Source organism: Gigantopelta aegis, chromosome 3 (assembly GCF_016097555.1).
Source record: "Gigantopelta aegis isolate Gae_Host chromosome 3, Gae_host_genome, whole genome shotgun sequence".
In the NCBI taxonomy this organism is placed as follows: Eukaryota; Metazoa; Mollusca; class Gastropoda; order Neomphalida; family Peltospiridae; genus Gigantopelta; species Gigantopelta aegis.
Genome location: NC_054701.1, coordinates 36,573,676 through 36,589,218, shown reverse-complemented (window position 1 = coordinate 36,589,218; position 15,543 = coordinate 36,573,676). Strand labels below are relative to the sequence as shown.

At 31.5% G+C, this 15,543-nt stretch overlaps 1 protein-coding gene and 1 long non-coding RNA gene across 4 annotated transcripts in view; one reads left to right on the top strand and one right to left on the bottom strand.

The window, feature by feature from the left end:
* Positions 1-4,161, top strand: part of LOC121367967 — a 37,670-nt gene extending 33,509 nt beyond the window's left edge. Inside the window, exon 2 of the long non-coding RNA XR_005957463.1 lies at positions 3,937-4,161. This is a non-coding gene — a long non-coding RNA (uncharacterized LOC121367967). The remainder of the gene's footprint in view (positions 1-3,936) is intronic.
* LOC121367964 (DCC-interacting protein 13-alpha-like) overlaps positions 1-15,543 on the bottom strand; it is a 42,264-nt gene that overhangs the window by 12,262 nt on the left and 14,459 nt on the right. For 2 of the 3 annotated variants that reach the window (XM_041492433.1, XM_041492435.1), the window contains exons 9-19: positions 15,319-15,483; positions 14,549-14,633; positions 9,613-9,719; positions 9,203-9,242; positions 8,355-8,426; positions 7,598-7,677; positions 6,378-6,515; positions 5,320-5,441; positions 4,316-4,424; positions 3,924-4,010; positions 622-712 (exon numbers count right to left, since the gene is read on the bottom strand). In XM_041492433.1, the coding sequence (XP_041348367.1) occupies positions 622-712; positions 3,924-4,010; positions 4,316-4,424; positions 5,320-5,441; positions 6,378-6,515; positions 7,598-7,677; positions 8,355-8,426; positions 9,203-9,242; positions 9,613-9,719; positions 14,549-14,633; positions 15,319-15,483 (1,096 nt within the window). The remainder of the gene's footprint in view (positions 1-621; positions 713-3,923; positions 4,011-4,315; positions 4,425-5,319; positions 5,442-6,377; positions 6,516-7,597; positions 7,678-8,354; positions 8,427-9,202; positions 9,243-9,612; positions 9,720-14,548; positions 14,634-15,318; positions 15,484-15,543) is intronic. The other variant, XM_041492434.1, reaches the window with a different exon arrangement.

Sequence of the window (15,543 nt, the reverse complement as noted above, 5' to 3'; positions counted from 1 at the left end):
ACAGCAACCATTATTTTTTTATATACAGTGTGTACAGTATAGTGAGCTATATCTGGCTAAAATCGTGTCTGTAATATTAAAATGACTGTAAAGAAAAAGTAAATGAACATTGTTGTTCAAAGCTGTTTTGTGGTTATTGTGACACACTGTATTAAACAGAGAGAATTGTAATAAATTTGGGAAGCTGTTTAGCACAGCAGGACTTGAAAAAATCATATATATACATCCCATCTAACTTGATTTGTTTAAATATCAATTTGGGTGGAAAATGAGTTTTGTGGTGCTATGCTGCTTCTATTAAATTACTTTATATTAGGGGGTCACCCACAGGTTGAAATATGTTTATGAGATAACAAACTGTCTGTTTGTAACAAACCTGCCTTAGAAGAAGATTATCCATTAACAACTCCAGCACAAGTTGGTTATATTTTTTAAATAGTAACTATTCATCTTATCATTTAATATTTCAGACAATGTACCTGCCTATCATAAAACACAATTTAAAAATAACAAAAACTCTATATAACCCATTAGTCAAGAAACTCATTCTTAAAATAAAGAATCCAATATTTAATTTAAATGTTTTAGTTGATAAGAATTTTAGTAGTGACATTGACTCACTTCTTCTGATGAAGTATTGCCTTCAAAAACATGACATGCAAAAGAGGGCGTTCCACTCTCATTTCGACTTCGAGTTATGAAACCAAACAACCTGAAAACAATTATAACAATAACTACATGTACAAACATACACTGAGAAAACAAACATATTGTTAGTGCTGTAATACACAGCTTCTCATTCTGGTGTGTGCTACATGTACATTTTGTATCTCATCTGTTAGATATGGTTCATATATTGACTATTAAATGTTATAAAATACTCTTCTACGTAACATATGCACATTTCTTCTGTGACTCAGAATGATTTTTAAAGGTCACAAAATACATTCATTTGTTTTTCTCAATGTAAAATATGCAAAGTTCTTCTGTAACATGTAATAATTTTTGAGTGTTACAAAATACATTCAGTTTTCTCTGTTTAAAATATGTAAATTTCTTATGTGAAATATAATGTTACAAATGATTTTCAATTGTTTTTCTCTATATAAAATCCAGACCATCATGACTGGTATATCAAAGGCTGTGGTATGTGTTATCATGTCTGTGGGGTGGTGCACCTAAAAGATCCCTTGCTACTAATGAAAAAATCCAATAGTCAATGATTAATAAATTGTCATTAATAAACTTTAACTATATAAAATATGCAAATTTCTTCTGTGACATATGATTTTTAAATGTTTTCAAATATATTAAATTGTTTTTCTCTTTGTAAAATGTGCACATTTCTTGTTACATACATGTATAATGATTTTTAAATGTTACAAAGTAATTTCAATTGTTTTTCTTTATTTAAAAAGAACAAAGTTCTTCTGTGACATGTATTAATTTTTAAATGTTACAAAGTAATTTCATTGGTCTTTCTTTCTTTAAAGGGACACACCCTAGTTACGTTTATTTGTTAACCATTACGGCGTTGTTTTTCGCTATTAAACCCCATTGTTCACAAATAAAATTGCACTTTACTTACATTTTATTATTTAGAATACACATTTCCATTCACCTGAAGTGCTTTTTGGTAATCCTGATGTTTGTAAAACCACAAAATGTATTTTCTGCATTTTTTCACAAGACGTGTTGTCGAGAAAAAAACGTTAAGCAAGCGAGGTCCAATCTATTTTTAGAGGGGATATTTCCATTTCAATGTCACAGACGTTGGTATATCACGTTATCATATTGGTTCGGTTTGTTTTCTCGTGCACGGTTCGCACAATAAACATCTGATTTGTTGTTGTTCATTTGTGAGATTTTTCTTCACAGTTCGTGAACATTTTTAGTAACAATAAAGTTCAGACAAGTAAGTGTCTCAATGCAAAACGTTACAAACCCTTAAAACCAATAATTTTGCTAAGTCTTACGATATCTGGATACTAACTTTCAAAATTATTTCAAGCAATTGGGACATGGGGATTCCCATGGTATTTATCGATATAAAACCTGCTTTTTCACTCCATTTGATAAAAACGTGATATAAGTGTGTTACAGGTTTGTAGATTAACCAAATTATAATTTATTTTCGCTGGATGGAACTAGGGTGTGCGGCTTTAAAAAGAACAAAGTTCTTCTGTGACATGTATTGATTTTTAAATGTTACAAAATATGCTCAATTCTTTTTCTCCATGTTAAATATGCAAATTTCTTCTGTGACATAATTATAATGTTTTTCAAATGTTACAAAATAGTTTCAATTGCTTTTCCTGTATGTAAAATATACTTCTTCAGTGAAATATACTGATTATTAAATATTGCCAGGTACTTTTAATTGTTTTTCTCTGTAAAATATGTAGATTTTTGTCTGTTACAAATGCTGTTACAAATGTTACAAAATATATTCAATTGTTTTTTTCTATGTAAAATATGCAAAGTCTATGATCTTCTATGACATAAAATGAGATTTAAAATTCTTGTTGAACATCTGACTTTTATATGTTACAAAATATATTAAATTGTTTTTCTCCATGTAAAATATGCAGATTTCTTCTATGACATATAATGATTTTTAAACATTACAAAGAACTTTCAGTTGTTTTGCTTGATGTAAAATATGCTAATTTCTTCTGTAACATATGATGTTTAAGTGTTACAAAATACTTCCAGTTGTTTTTCTCTATTTAAAATATCCAATTTTTTTTCTGAAATATGATTTGTCAATGTTACAAAATAATTTCAATTGTCTTTCTCTATTTAAAAATCGGGACGGGACGTAGCCCAGTGGTAAAGCGCTCGCTTTATGTGTGGTCGGTCTGGGATCGATCCCCATCAATGGGCCCATTGAGCTATTTGTCGTTCCAGCCAGTGCACCACGACTGGTATATCAAAAGCCATGGTATGTGCTGTCATGTCTGTGGGATGATGCATATAAAAGATCCCTTGCTACTATTAAAATTTAATGTCATTATTACCAAGTGTTTGACATCCAATAGCCAATGATTAACAAATCAATGTGCTCTAGTGGTGTTGTTAAACAAAACAAACTAACTTTAACTTTCTCTATTTAAAAAGAAAAAAGTTCTGTGACATGTATTGATTTTTAAATGTTACAGAATACTTTCAATTGTTTTTTCTATGTAAATCATGCAAATTTCTTCTAATAATTTTTAAATGTTGCAAAATATACTCAATTCATTTTCTTTCTATAAAATATGCAAATTTCTTCTGTTACAAATGTTACAAAATATGTTCAATTGTTTTTCTCTATGTAAAATATGCAAAGATCTTCCGTGACATATATTTAAATTTTAGAGAAAAAAATTTAATGGTATATGTACATGTAAAATATGCAGATTTCTTCTTCCAAATATAATGATCTTTTAAATGTTACAAAATATGTTGTTTTTCTTCATGTAAAATATGCAAAGTTCTTCTGTGACATAATTTTTATGTTACAAGATAGTTTCAATTGCTTTTCCTTTATGCAAAGTTCTTCAGTAACATATATTGATTTTTATATGTTACAAAATACTTTCAATTGTTTTTCTCTGTATAAAATATGTCAATTACTTTTATAAAATATTATTTTAAAATGTCACAAAATATGTTTTTCTCTATGTAAAATATGCAAATTTATTTTGTGACATACATTGATTTTTAAATGTTACAAAATACTTTCAACTGTTTTTCTCTATGTAAAATGTCCAAACTTTTTTTGTGACATTTATATCGGTTTTTAAACATTACAAATAATTTCAATTGCTTTTCTGTACATAAAATATGCAAATTTCTTCTTTGATATATATTGATTTTTAAATGTTACAGAATACTTTCAATTTTTTTGCTCTATGTAAAATAGACATAATTCCCATTACCTATTATTTTCAGGATGTGAAGTCCAGAATGATATGTCAGCCAGCGCAAACTCTACCCTGGTAGTATTGGTATCAGGATCTATGAGTCTGAAAAACACAGAGCATACCGTTAGTTTGTAATGGATACATGTATATTTTGTACTAGTATTGGGAATCAGTCGGAATTTCATCATCGATCATTGATTATAATCTTGTTGTACCAACCGATCAATTTTCGAATACACTAATGGTCACACTAGTTAGTCTTGATGAAGTTATTAGCAAAAATAATTGTTATTTCAATGTATGGTAAAAAAAAATTACATTACATACTTACATTAATTTCATAATGCATATAGAAATAAGATATGAATACTGAATAGAAAACAGTATCAGACTGCATGAAGCCTCACCTCATGGACTCATTGGTGACTAGCAGTCTCGACTCTGTCATCTTGAAGACGTTGTGGATAGCTCTAGCTGCCATTATCTGACGTATTGTTGAATGAACAAGCTGTTCTCCTGTGAACAAAAGGTTTGATAAAGGTACTAGTTAATGAACTTCTAAATTGTAGTACTGAATTAAAAAAAACAATAGGAATAAAAAATATTTAGATCCTCATGAATCATAATTTTTCTCCTATACTGTCTGAAACCAATGTGATTCACAGAATAACCTTCTCAAAACTGTAGATGAATGTATTATAATTTATATCAGCGAATATTAATGACATAATATAACAAGTGGTAGTGATTTTCCCTAGAAATTAGGCAAGGCATGGCAGACCAACACTGTTGGGGCATTTTCACCATTTTCGGGGCACTTGTATTTCATTAAAATACACAAAAATTAATTGAAATAAACATTAATGTAATTTATGTGCTTGCTTTAATAAATGAATGGCAAAAGATATAAAAGGCATATTTTATTAATTAATAATACCTTCTTTGGTGTTTTATAAAGGCAATTTTAGAATTAATTGCTGAAAGAGGCTTGTTTAATCTCAGGGCAGCATGGTGCTGATTAAGGCAAGATGGTGCTAGGCTACTGAGGCATGGTGCTGCACCATGCTAAAACAAGCTAGGGAAAACACTAAGTGGACATGATGATCATACAAAAGTTCAGGGAACTTATTTAGTATTAACCGATCCTGTTATTGCTTAACTTTCAATAACAAAAAACAAAACAAATTAAAGATGCAAAAAAAACCTTATAAATTTATAGATAACAGAACAAGAATATGTGTCGAGATCTGAAATGGAAGAGCCGTAGCGCCATCCAATAATTCAATAAGTTAATCTGCAAGTTAAGTACATGTCATATGAAGTACAGGACAGTATACTTGTTTTAAATAAATACTACAAATGTATCTTGTAAATAATTTTCTTTTTATTATAGATAATAGTCATAACATACCCCTATCTGTCTGCACCTCCATGGAACCAAGGAATCTAACAGTAAAGTTCTGTGCAAATGCCAAATTTTCATTTGCCGAATCCAAAGCTTCTGAACCAGGCTGGTTAAATGGGTTAACTCGTCTGAAAATAGAAACAAAAACAAATAAAAAACTTAAAATATGGAAAATATACAATGGTGAAAAATACTGGTTGTCATTTTGAAATGCTTTAATGCTGTAACATTTTGAACTTTTAACATTTCTGTTTGTTTGTTTAGTTTAATGACACCGCTAGAGCACATTGATTTATTTATGATCAGCTATTGGATGTCAAACATATGGTTATTTTGACACAGTCATAGAGAGAAAACCTGCTACATATCTTGTTGTACATGTATATGACTAAAACAGTTACATTAATAAAATAAATTATGACAAACCCCATTACATACAGGTTTTTACAGAAAACATATTTTACATGAATTGCAAAAAAATACTTCAAACATGCAAAACTGTACACAAAACCAACAACAGGTAAAGCCGAAACTTTAAAATGAATGCTGTTTGTTGAAATAATATGGTTTACTTTGCCATCAAACATTTAGGGAATGTTCACAATTTTCAGCATTTTCTTTCCGGTGTGTACAAAGAAAGGAGGCAGGGACTAAGTGCCAGGATATACTTATATAAATTTAAAATTTTTTTTTTTTTAAAGGTGATAAAAATATGCCTAGCAAAATCAATATTTTTAATGAAGATGTTTAAGATGAAGATTCAGGTAGCAAAAAGATGCACTCTGTGCATGGATATGAAGATGCTAACTGTGAACACCCCTTTTTATTATTATTACTACAAGGTATTATTATTTTGTTTCTATAAAAAAAAATTCTTTGATTTTTTTTCTTTGCACACTTGGAAAATCAACCCCACTTCATTTCGACTATACTGTTAAAATTATCAACCCGGTTAGAGTCAACAATTATAATTTTTTGTAAAGGATCATCTACAAGTGATTTCCAGAAGTTTATCAAATGATCAGAATAACATGAGAAAAGTCTACCAAGTTGTAAATACAAACTTGGGAGGGCCTGACTGTGGAGATGCAGCACCTTGACCTGCAAACGTGGGCGAAACCAAGTCGAACTGGATTGGTCGATCAATTATCAGGTCGTCTGCTGAACTGCTGCGAGGGGGCGGAGACTGAGAATGATTTGAACTAAACAACAGAAAAATACAACACAAATCAAACTAAATTAAAATGATAATACTTGACATTAAAATAAATTTAATATAAACACAAAACATAAATTTAAAAATAACAATATAGACTAATACTGAACACAATAAATTAAAACACATGACTATATAAAAGTATTCTATTTTAACTCCTTTATAAAATGAACTTCATCCATTTACAAGTATGCCATATATTTTAATTTACTGTCCCCAAATATTCCAAAATTAAAGTAGTCTTTATTTTTTGTTTTAACTTTAAAATAAAATTACGACAGCTTAATATACAAAACAAAAAAATTCAATTAAAAAACACAAAATAAATATTATATGCCTGAAACCAACCAAATCTGACATTAAAAATAGCTTGAGTTTGTAACAACATCACCACTAGTGACTAGAATAAAATGTCAAAGCATGCAGATGACACAAATTCATGTACATATATATATATATATATATATATATATATATATATATATATATATATATATATATATATATATTAAAATAACTGAATACACATACATGTAGATTTTTAAAAAAAACCCATTTGTTTCATAACATCCCAGCACATTATTTTTAAGTATCTACGCATGTATCAATGATGAATTAAGATCATTAATGAACTGCTAAATACAGTACATGCATTGATGATACCAGTTACATATAAAGGGGAAATATGGCATAGTAGAGTCTGTATATAAATTGTCTTATCTATACATGGTTCAGGCATTGGTTGTGTACATCCTCCCTGTGAATGAGTTCAGACGTCATGTGGTCCTATTTCAGGTTGAAAAAATACACACTAAATGATGTAAGGGAGGAAATTTTGATTAACACTAAAATTGATTTTCAACTGCCAGAACACATTTGAATTGATTACACAGCTTAATTTTGTTTAATGTTCCATTGTAGTTATCAACAATTATATTTTATTTAAAAAAAAAAAATTGGGATGAGGGACTGGGGCAAGTAATGCTCTGTTTATCACATCAACTAGATGAACTTCTAGCCAAGAACATAACTGAAAATTTTTTGCAAATACAAGCAGCTGACACCAACCGGACTGAGCTGGCGGTTTCTGGGTGTGGCTGGCCATCAGAAGACTGGCTTCTAAGAGATCCAATACTTGGGGTTTGTTCCTGAAAAATACAATTCATTATACGTTAAAAAAGAAAGCAAGAACAGAAATGTTTCTTTAACATCTACTCAGCATATTGTTACAAAGTGTCAAATGTATGGCTTTTGTGAGCAGACAAACAATCTGAATGACAAAACCGTAATACATGGTTAGGACTGTATCTCTGCACAATGCAGAGTCGAATGGGCATTTGGCAAAATATAGTGGTTGATTCTATAAATCTCTATCCAGTGCCTCGTCAATAGGACAGCCACTCCAGAGATCTTTACTGGAGATTTCAACCATCTTGCACCACCAGAGGACTGCCACCCATAGTCTAGTTTACTAAATCAGGAACAGTGAAACCCCACTAAACCAGACAGCCTTGGGACCAAGACAATGGTCTGGTTATAAGAGGTTTAGAGAGGTTAAGTTATGTCCTGGTTTTTAAAAAGGGACTTTGAATAACATCCGGTTTTGAGGGAATTCCAGTTTACAGAGGGTTCAGTCTTGAGAGGTTTCACTGGAATAGAACTGGCTCGATTTTCAAACAACTTTTAGTATTCAGGCTCCTAATCAAATTGGTATGGTTTAGACTCATCGAGTACATTCAAACTTGTCCTGGTTCACTGAATCATTAGTGTGTAACAACATAAAGGTTTGTCTGTTTAACAAGTACAACAATGCTAGTAAACTTACCTTCTTTTTTGCTGCAGCTCTGCCACGCACATATCCACTATCTCGTACTATGTTGTTTATCGTTGCTATCCACTGTAAACAAAAACAACATTCTAATTCAATCGACATTTAACGAGAAATTTTATTGGCTAATCAAAACCATTTACAACACTACAGCCAGCATTAACATGTCGGAAATTTGGGGGATTCCCCAAGTCTATTTCATATCATAAGTTACTTTCAATGTTTTGATGAATATACTTATTTTTAAAATACCACCTTTGAAACTTTTCTGAAAAACATGTGCGTTACCCTAAATTTTATAATATAAAATAATAAATGCTAGTTTTACAGTCACAAATATCCATTTTACAGTCTCCACTTTGTATCACTGGTAAAACTCAATTTGCAACAGTAAAACCAGCATTAACATCCACAAATGGTCAAATACAACCTAGTTAATCCCCGAAATAACTAAAAGCTACCAGAAACAATACAGAAATGAAAAAACCCCCAAATTCAACACATTTTTGCAACCATCTATGAATAGGTTCAGTTTCTAAGCTGGCATATTAAACTAACCATGTACCAATAATTAAGTTAATATCATTTATATGACTTATATACATGTATTTACATACAATGCAAAGTTATTCTTCTAAAAAAAGAATAACTTTTCTATTTAGTGTAACACTGTATTAAAAAAAAAGGCATACAGGCTTACATGCTATATCAAGATAGAGGACAATACCTTTTGATAGCAAAACTATATATTTGTTAAAACTGTAGTTGTGTTTGTGTTTTGCATTAGAAAACAATGTTATTACATGGGACAGCGAGCTTACAGCTTGAAGTGCTTTAAAAATTACCTCATCTCTTTCTCTGTAATTTTCAGCTTGTAATACACACCTAATGAGAAAAAAAAAATATATATATATATATATAATTATAATAATTTATATTTTAAATTGAAAATAAATTCATTTTCAATAATAATAACAATAAATAATAATATTATTTAAAAAAGAACAGCGAACATGTTTGTTTAAAATGGCTGTACGTGAACCATATTTATTAATGACAGAATTGATCAAACAACAACTCTTCAGTTTAAATAACACATGTTTAATTTCTTACTGCAGACATCAGGATGATTTTTTAAAGACTATTATTTTTAAATATCAAGCTTATAAATATTAAAGCATCTTATTCATTATACGCCCTGTAGACCACTGCTTATATACACATGTGACGAAATCAAATATGTTTAAAATCATACTTTTTATTATTAGCTGATACAACTTGAAAGACGAAACGTCTATCATCCGTCACTGGTTCAGCCATCACACCATCTTCGTTGAGATCCACCACAAGACTACCAGCAAACTGGAAAGTCAAAGAGAAGACAGAGTCAGTTATAATAAACAGAGATTGCTACTTGGGTAAATTTAAGAAACGAATACTGGTAAAATGTATGTATTTCAAAAGTATAATTCCCAAATGAGTTTCATTAAGATCCACCATATGGCTACCAGCAAACTGAAACAGTCAATGAGAAAAGAGAAGCAGTGATGATAAACAATGATCGCTGCTACTCAGGTATTTTTAAGAAAAAGAGATACTGGTAGCAAAATCTGTTTTAAAAAGTGTAATTCCCAAACGAGTTACATTAACTACATGTATGAAAAGCACAGCTGTTGCAGTGATATTTTTAAAAGCTTTTCAATAAAAGCCTTCAGATACATGTACCTGGAAATCATCAACACCTATTTAAAAATTCAAAGATACTGGGATGAAGTCGGCTACCTGTTATATGTAAAACATTTATTTTAAACCATATGGTATCAAAAGGAATCAGTATTTGTCTGAAATAAACCCTGTAATCTATTATACTATGTCTTTACAATTTATAATAAAATAAAATTCTCTGATTTTTTAAATACCCTAAAATTTGTAATTCATAGTCTACATATTCCCGATTTTAAAACCAACATGTCAACTGAAAATCCAAGATGAATCTTACTACAGGCATATACATGTACATGCAGCTATAAGGTGTGTTTAGTTGAACACTAGATGGTATTGATTTATTGATCAAATATTTATTGCTTCTGACAGTCATACAGGAAACCTTTATTTTTTCAAATTACGTAGCAGCAAGGAATCTCTTATATGCATTTCCCCATAGTTATGAAAGCACATACCATGGCCTTTGACATCTCAGTCGTAGAGCACTGGTTATGATGGAGGGAAACCCAATCAGAGAATGGGTCCACTGAGGTGGGTTTAACTCTACGACCCAACCAGCTCAGATGAGTGCTCTACCAGTGATGCTAGATTTCACCCCATAACTACATCTACTACCATTCAAACTTACTGAATTCCCACTGTAGTCAGGAAAGCACATACAACAGTCTTTGAAGTATCAATCGTGGAAAACTGGATGGGATGGGGGACTGGATGGGATGGGGGACTGGTTGGGATGGGGGACTGGTTGGGATGGGGGACTGGATGGGATGGAGGACTGGATGGGATGGGGAACTGAATGGGATGTGAGACTGGATGGGATGTAGGATTGGATGGGACGGGGGACTAAATAAGATGGGGTTAAAACAGATGAATTGCACCTCAGGCGAACACTATAATAAATCACCAAGTTACACCCTGCACTGGTTCACCGGTAATCACTGATCATCTTTCTATTCATACCATCAGTTAAATAGTTATTACAGAATGCAAGTTATTTATCAACTTACAACATAAATGAAAGGAAAATAAACATTTACATGCATATGTTTCTTATTTCGGTGCTTATCAAATGTTATACAATTTAAATGAAAGAGACATTTTACAGTTGATATTTTCTGACCAATCTTCACAGAACAACCAGAAACTGACAATAAATGGAATCACTTTAACAAGATAACCAAACTGTAATCGCTGCAGTGCCCTAGTCATATGCTACAATGTTCTAAAAATTAAATAGAATCTTATGGCTAAACTGGCCAGGCCTTATTTTGCATGTTATTGGTTATCATACACAAACGTGACTCCTCAAAAGTTGTTTTATTACACAAACATAAAAATGTTCATACTTATTTATTTTTAATGGGTCCTGTTGTGTTATATTAATACACTTGTTGAAGTTTGGCTTGTTGCCCTGTATTTTGGCCATAATGTCCTAAAAACAATCTCCACCAGTCAAGGCTAAATGGCCTTGCTCTCTAATTAGCCAAATTCATGGCCTATAATTGCAAATTATCCAATTATGAATATTGAGTTATGCATGGACTTCACAATAATTTCTACCATCAGAACAATACTAGCCATCAATGAGTTAAAAATGTGGCCTCAGTAACTAAATAAATATCTTGTCTTGCATAAACGTGTTAACATCACATACTGGCAAGATGAAGGCAATTGCCCATATTCAATACAACACAGCAGATAACACTGGACATCTAAGCATGCTTCTTTGTCAAAAGTAATGTTTAAATGTTTTACAATTTGAACAACATTGTTACAACTAACAAACCCAAGCACCTACTTTTATTCTAGGTACCTACATATGATAAAGATTATTTTACAGTTTTCTGTTCTACTTCTTTATTCAAGAAAATAAATATTTGACATGTGTGGACAAGCCATGGATAAAAATTGGGTGTGCGCACAGAATGGATATACATGTACAAGTATCTAATAAAATCACTCTAAAAAAAAAAAATAAAAATTCACAAGCAGAATGTTGGTTATAAAATAAGGTTGGGGTGCAAAGCTTTTCCATTTTTTTTTTGTACAGTAATACAAGTCTTTATAAAAATAATGAAATCAGAATGAGGGTTTTTGTTTGAAAAGCACAATGAAAGTACAGCAGGTCACTCGACATTAAAATACAAAAAATAAGCAGTTGGCACAGAAATGAGCAGATAAAACTTTGCTGACAGCTAGCAATTGTGTGTGGGGGGGGGGGGAGGAGGTTGGGGGGATTTTAATTTTTTAAAAATTAAAAAGAAAAAGAAAAAAGTTGTCTTGAATATACAGAACTACAAGTTTTTTTTCACACACATGTACAATGGAAGACAATAATAATTTAAAAAAAAAAATCAAAAAAATCCCTGAATCTGCAGTTTCACATTCAGCTATATGTGTATTGCAGTTTGACTTTTTAACTATTAAATAATGGAAGGAACAAAACAATAAATTAAAATAAACAAATCTGCAGTGACATTTTACATGAGGAAAAGCAAGCTACTTACATCAGGCAGTGGTAAACTACTGACCTAAACCACAAACAGGGCGCAAGAAAGAAAAAGTGAAAGTGAAGTTAGATGGCAAGAATAGAAAACGGAACACTGTACTCTTTGATTTACACATGTACAAGACACATGGCCAATAGGTAACAAAAACTGCCTTTGTGATGATAAACTGCCACAAGATGTTACATGAACAGCAAAAAGCACCAGCGCTAGTTTTAATTTTTAACTAAAGACAATTAAAAGCAATGAATATAACAAATGACAAAAATACATTTATTTCATTAAAATATTAGAAACAGGATATTGTATACCTACATGTACAAATTACTCAATTTAGACAGCAAAAATATTGAAGCTCCAATTTTTCAAATTTATAAACAAAGAATATTTTAAAGGACAATAATATGCTTCTTTTGTTAAAAGTTTAACATTCAGTTTTACAAATTACATAAATTTAGTTTGTATAAACATCAAATATCAACAATGAACATTTGCGTCTATCTCATGCCCTAAAATTTAAATATTAATTTTAATACTTAATACGAAAAAATATGCTTATTTCATTAAAAAAATACCAGTGAGAATTACATGTTAACTGAAGTCCCTCCCTCCCAAACACAAACCAAAAGAAATATATCAACAAAGAACTAACTGAAGCAAAAATATTTTTTATATGAAACAAAACATAAACAAACAAACCAAAAATTTCCCAAAGAAAACAAAGTAAAACAAAAACAAAAACCCCAAACCCGACAAAAAACTGATTTATCTATATTAATATTAATATTATTATGTAAATGATATAGTCATGTTATAGTCATGAAATGTGAAATATACCTGGCTTAGAGAAAATAAGAAGAAGGAGGAATTTTTTAACTACACACTCAACACATTTTATTTACAGTTATATGGCGTCAGACATTTGGTTAAGAACCACATAGATATTGAGGGAGGAAACCCGCTGTCGCCACTTCATGGGCTACTCTTTTTCGATTAGCAACAAGGGATCTTTTATATGCACCATCCCACAGACAGGATAGTACATACCACAGCCTTTGTTACACCAGTTGCGGAGCACTGGCTGGAATGAGAAATAGCGTAATGAGGCCACCGACTGGGATCGATTCTAAACCGACAGCGCATCAAGCGAGCGCTTTACCACTGGGCTACGTCCCGCCCCAGAGAAAATAAGAGGGAACTATGCATAAAATATTTTGACAATTTTTTTTTTTTGTGATCAATTTTTAGACTTTGTGATCACATTTTTGATTTTGTGATCACATTTTTGACTTTGTGATCAAATTTTTGATTTTGTGATATGGAAATACTCATGCACATGATTTTCATTTAATGCTCACAATACTTTTTTTAAAATGTATGTATTTTTATATGCAATAAGTAGTCACATGCTCTATTAATAGATCCACTGGGTACGATAATCTTTGTACACTTTTACATTAGCAGGCCTACATGTACATGTATTAAATTAGTGTACAGCAATTAGTGAACAGGTGTTGTAGTAGTCATTTTAGTAGCAGCAGCAAGACTGGTATAATAGTACTACATAAAATTGGTACTAGTAGTAGTATTAACAGAATTAGTCTATATTAAGTAGTATCAGTATTAGTAGCAGCGCAAGTAGTATCAGTATTATAATGGTAGTAGTTGTAGAAGTAGCAATAAGTTACATAGTAGTAGTAGCAGCAGCAGTAGCAACAGCAGAAGGAATAGTAACTACCTTTTGCTTAGCACCAATTTTCACATTGTTTTATTGCTTCAAAGTAATAACAATAAAAAATATTTTAAAAAAAATTTCAGATGGAATATTCATAGTCTGAAAGAGAAAGGTTGACCAATGTGTTTTTCAGTGCACAACACAACACGGAGGAATATCCACAAAACTAAATACACTGCACAAATATCGGACTGAAAGTAAAACTACATGACATTGTACATTACCTCTTCTCTCCCTTGACTCATGAGATTGCCACCTTGAGTAAAGAAATACAGTTTCTCCCATTTGGAAGCAATCAGGGCCTGTTTACTGAAAAAACAACGAAGGAGAAAGGTTTTATTTAACAACACTCTCAACACATTTTTATTATATGGCATTGGACGTACGGTTAAGAAACAAAACAAATAATTGAACGAGGAAACCTGTTGCTGACATGGGCTACTCTTTTTTATTAGCAGTAAGAGATCTTTTATAAGCAGCATCCCACAGATGGGATAGTACATTCCATGCCCCCAAAATACAAGAATTCTTTAGTATCGCATCCTCTGTACATGCTGTTCCTCACTGTGATACAGGTATTGTCCACAAGAGACGAATACCAAACAGTTTCCAAAATTAATATATAACTTTTGAAACTACACATGTATATCAATAAAGGCAAAGTCACATGACACGATTGCCTCGTACAAGAATAGCTGATTTTCACAAGACCACATTACGAATGTATTGGTTGCTATGCAATCTGGTATTTTCATTTGAGGCACTCATATCACGTGGCTTTGCCTTAAGGATCAGTACATTTTCAAGTCTGACTGACTGAACGAATGTTTAATGACATCCCAACACAGAAAATACATTGGCTATTGGGTGTCAAACTAAGGTAATGGTACAAATAACACAAATTCATGTAACTTTCACAGCCAGACCATACAACATAATTAAAGATCAAGTAAATATATCTTCATGTAAGAAAGATAAGAGAAATATTGATCACCTTTTCTGGTAGAGGTATCCAGCCTTCTGTATGAGAGCAGTGTTGGGTGGAATGAAGGGCATGTCGATGGGTGGTTCGGCGTAATACAGGTGAGCGCTCTGTTTCTCTATATTGTCGATCAGCTCCACCGTTTTCTGGGTCTCCTTCGCCATCTCCTGGTGAACACTACACATGGACAAGTCACAACACAATTCATATGTTAAAATTCTAAATATTAAAAAAAAA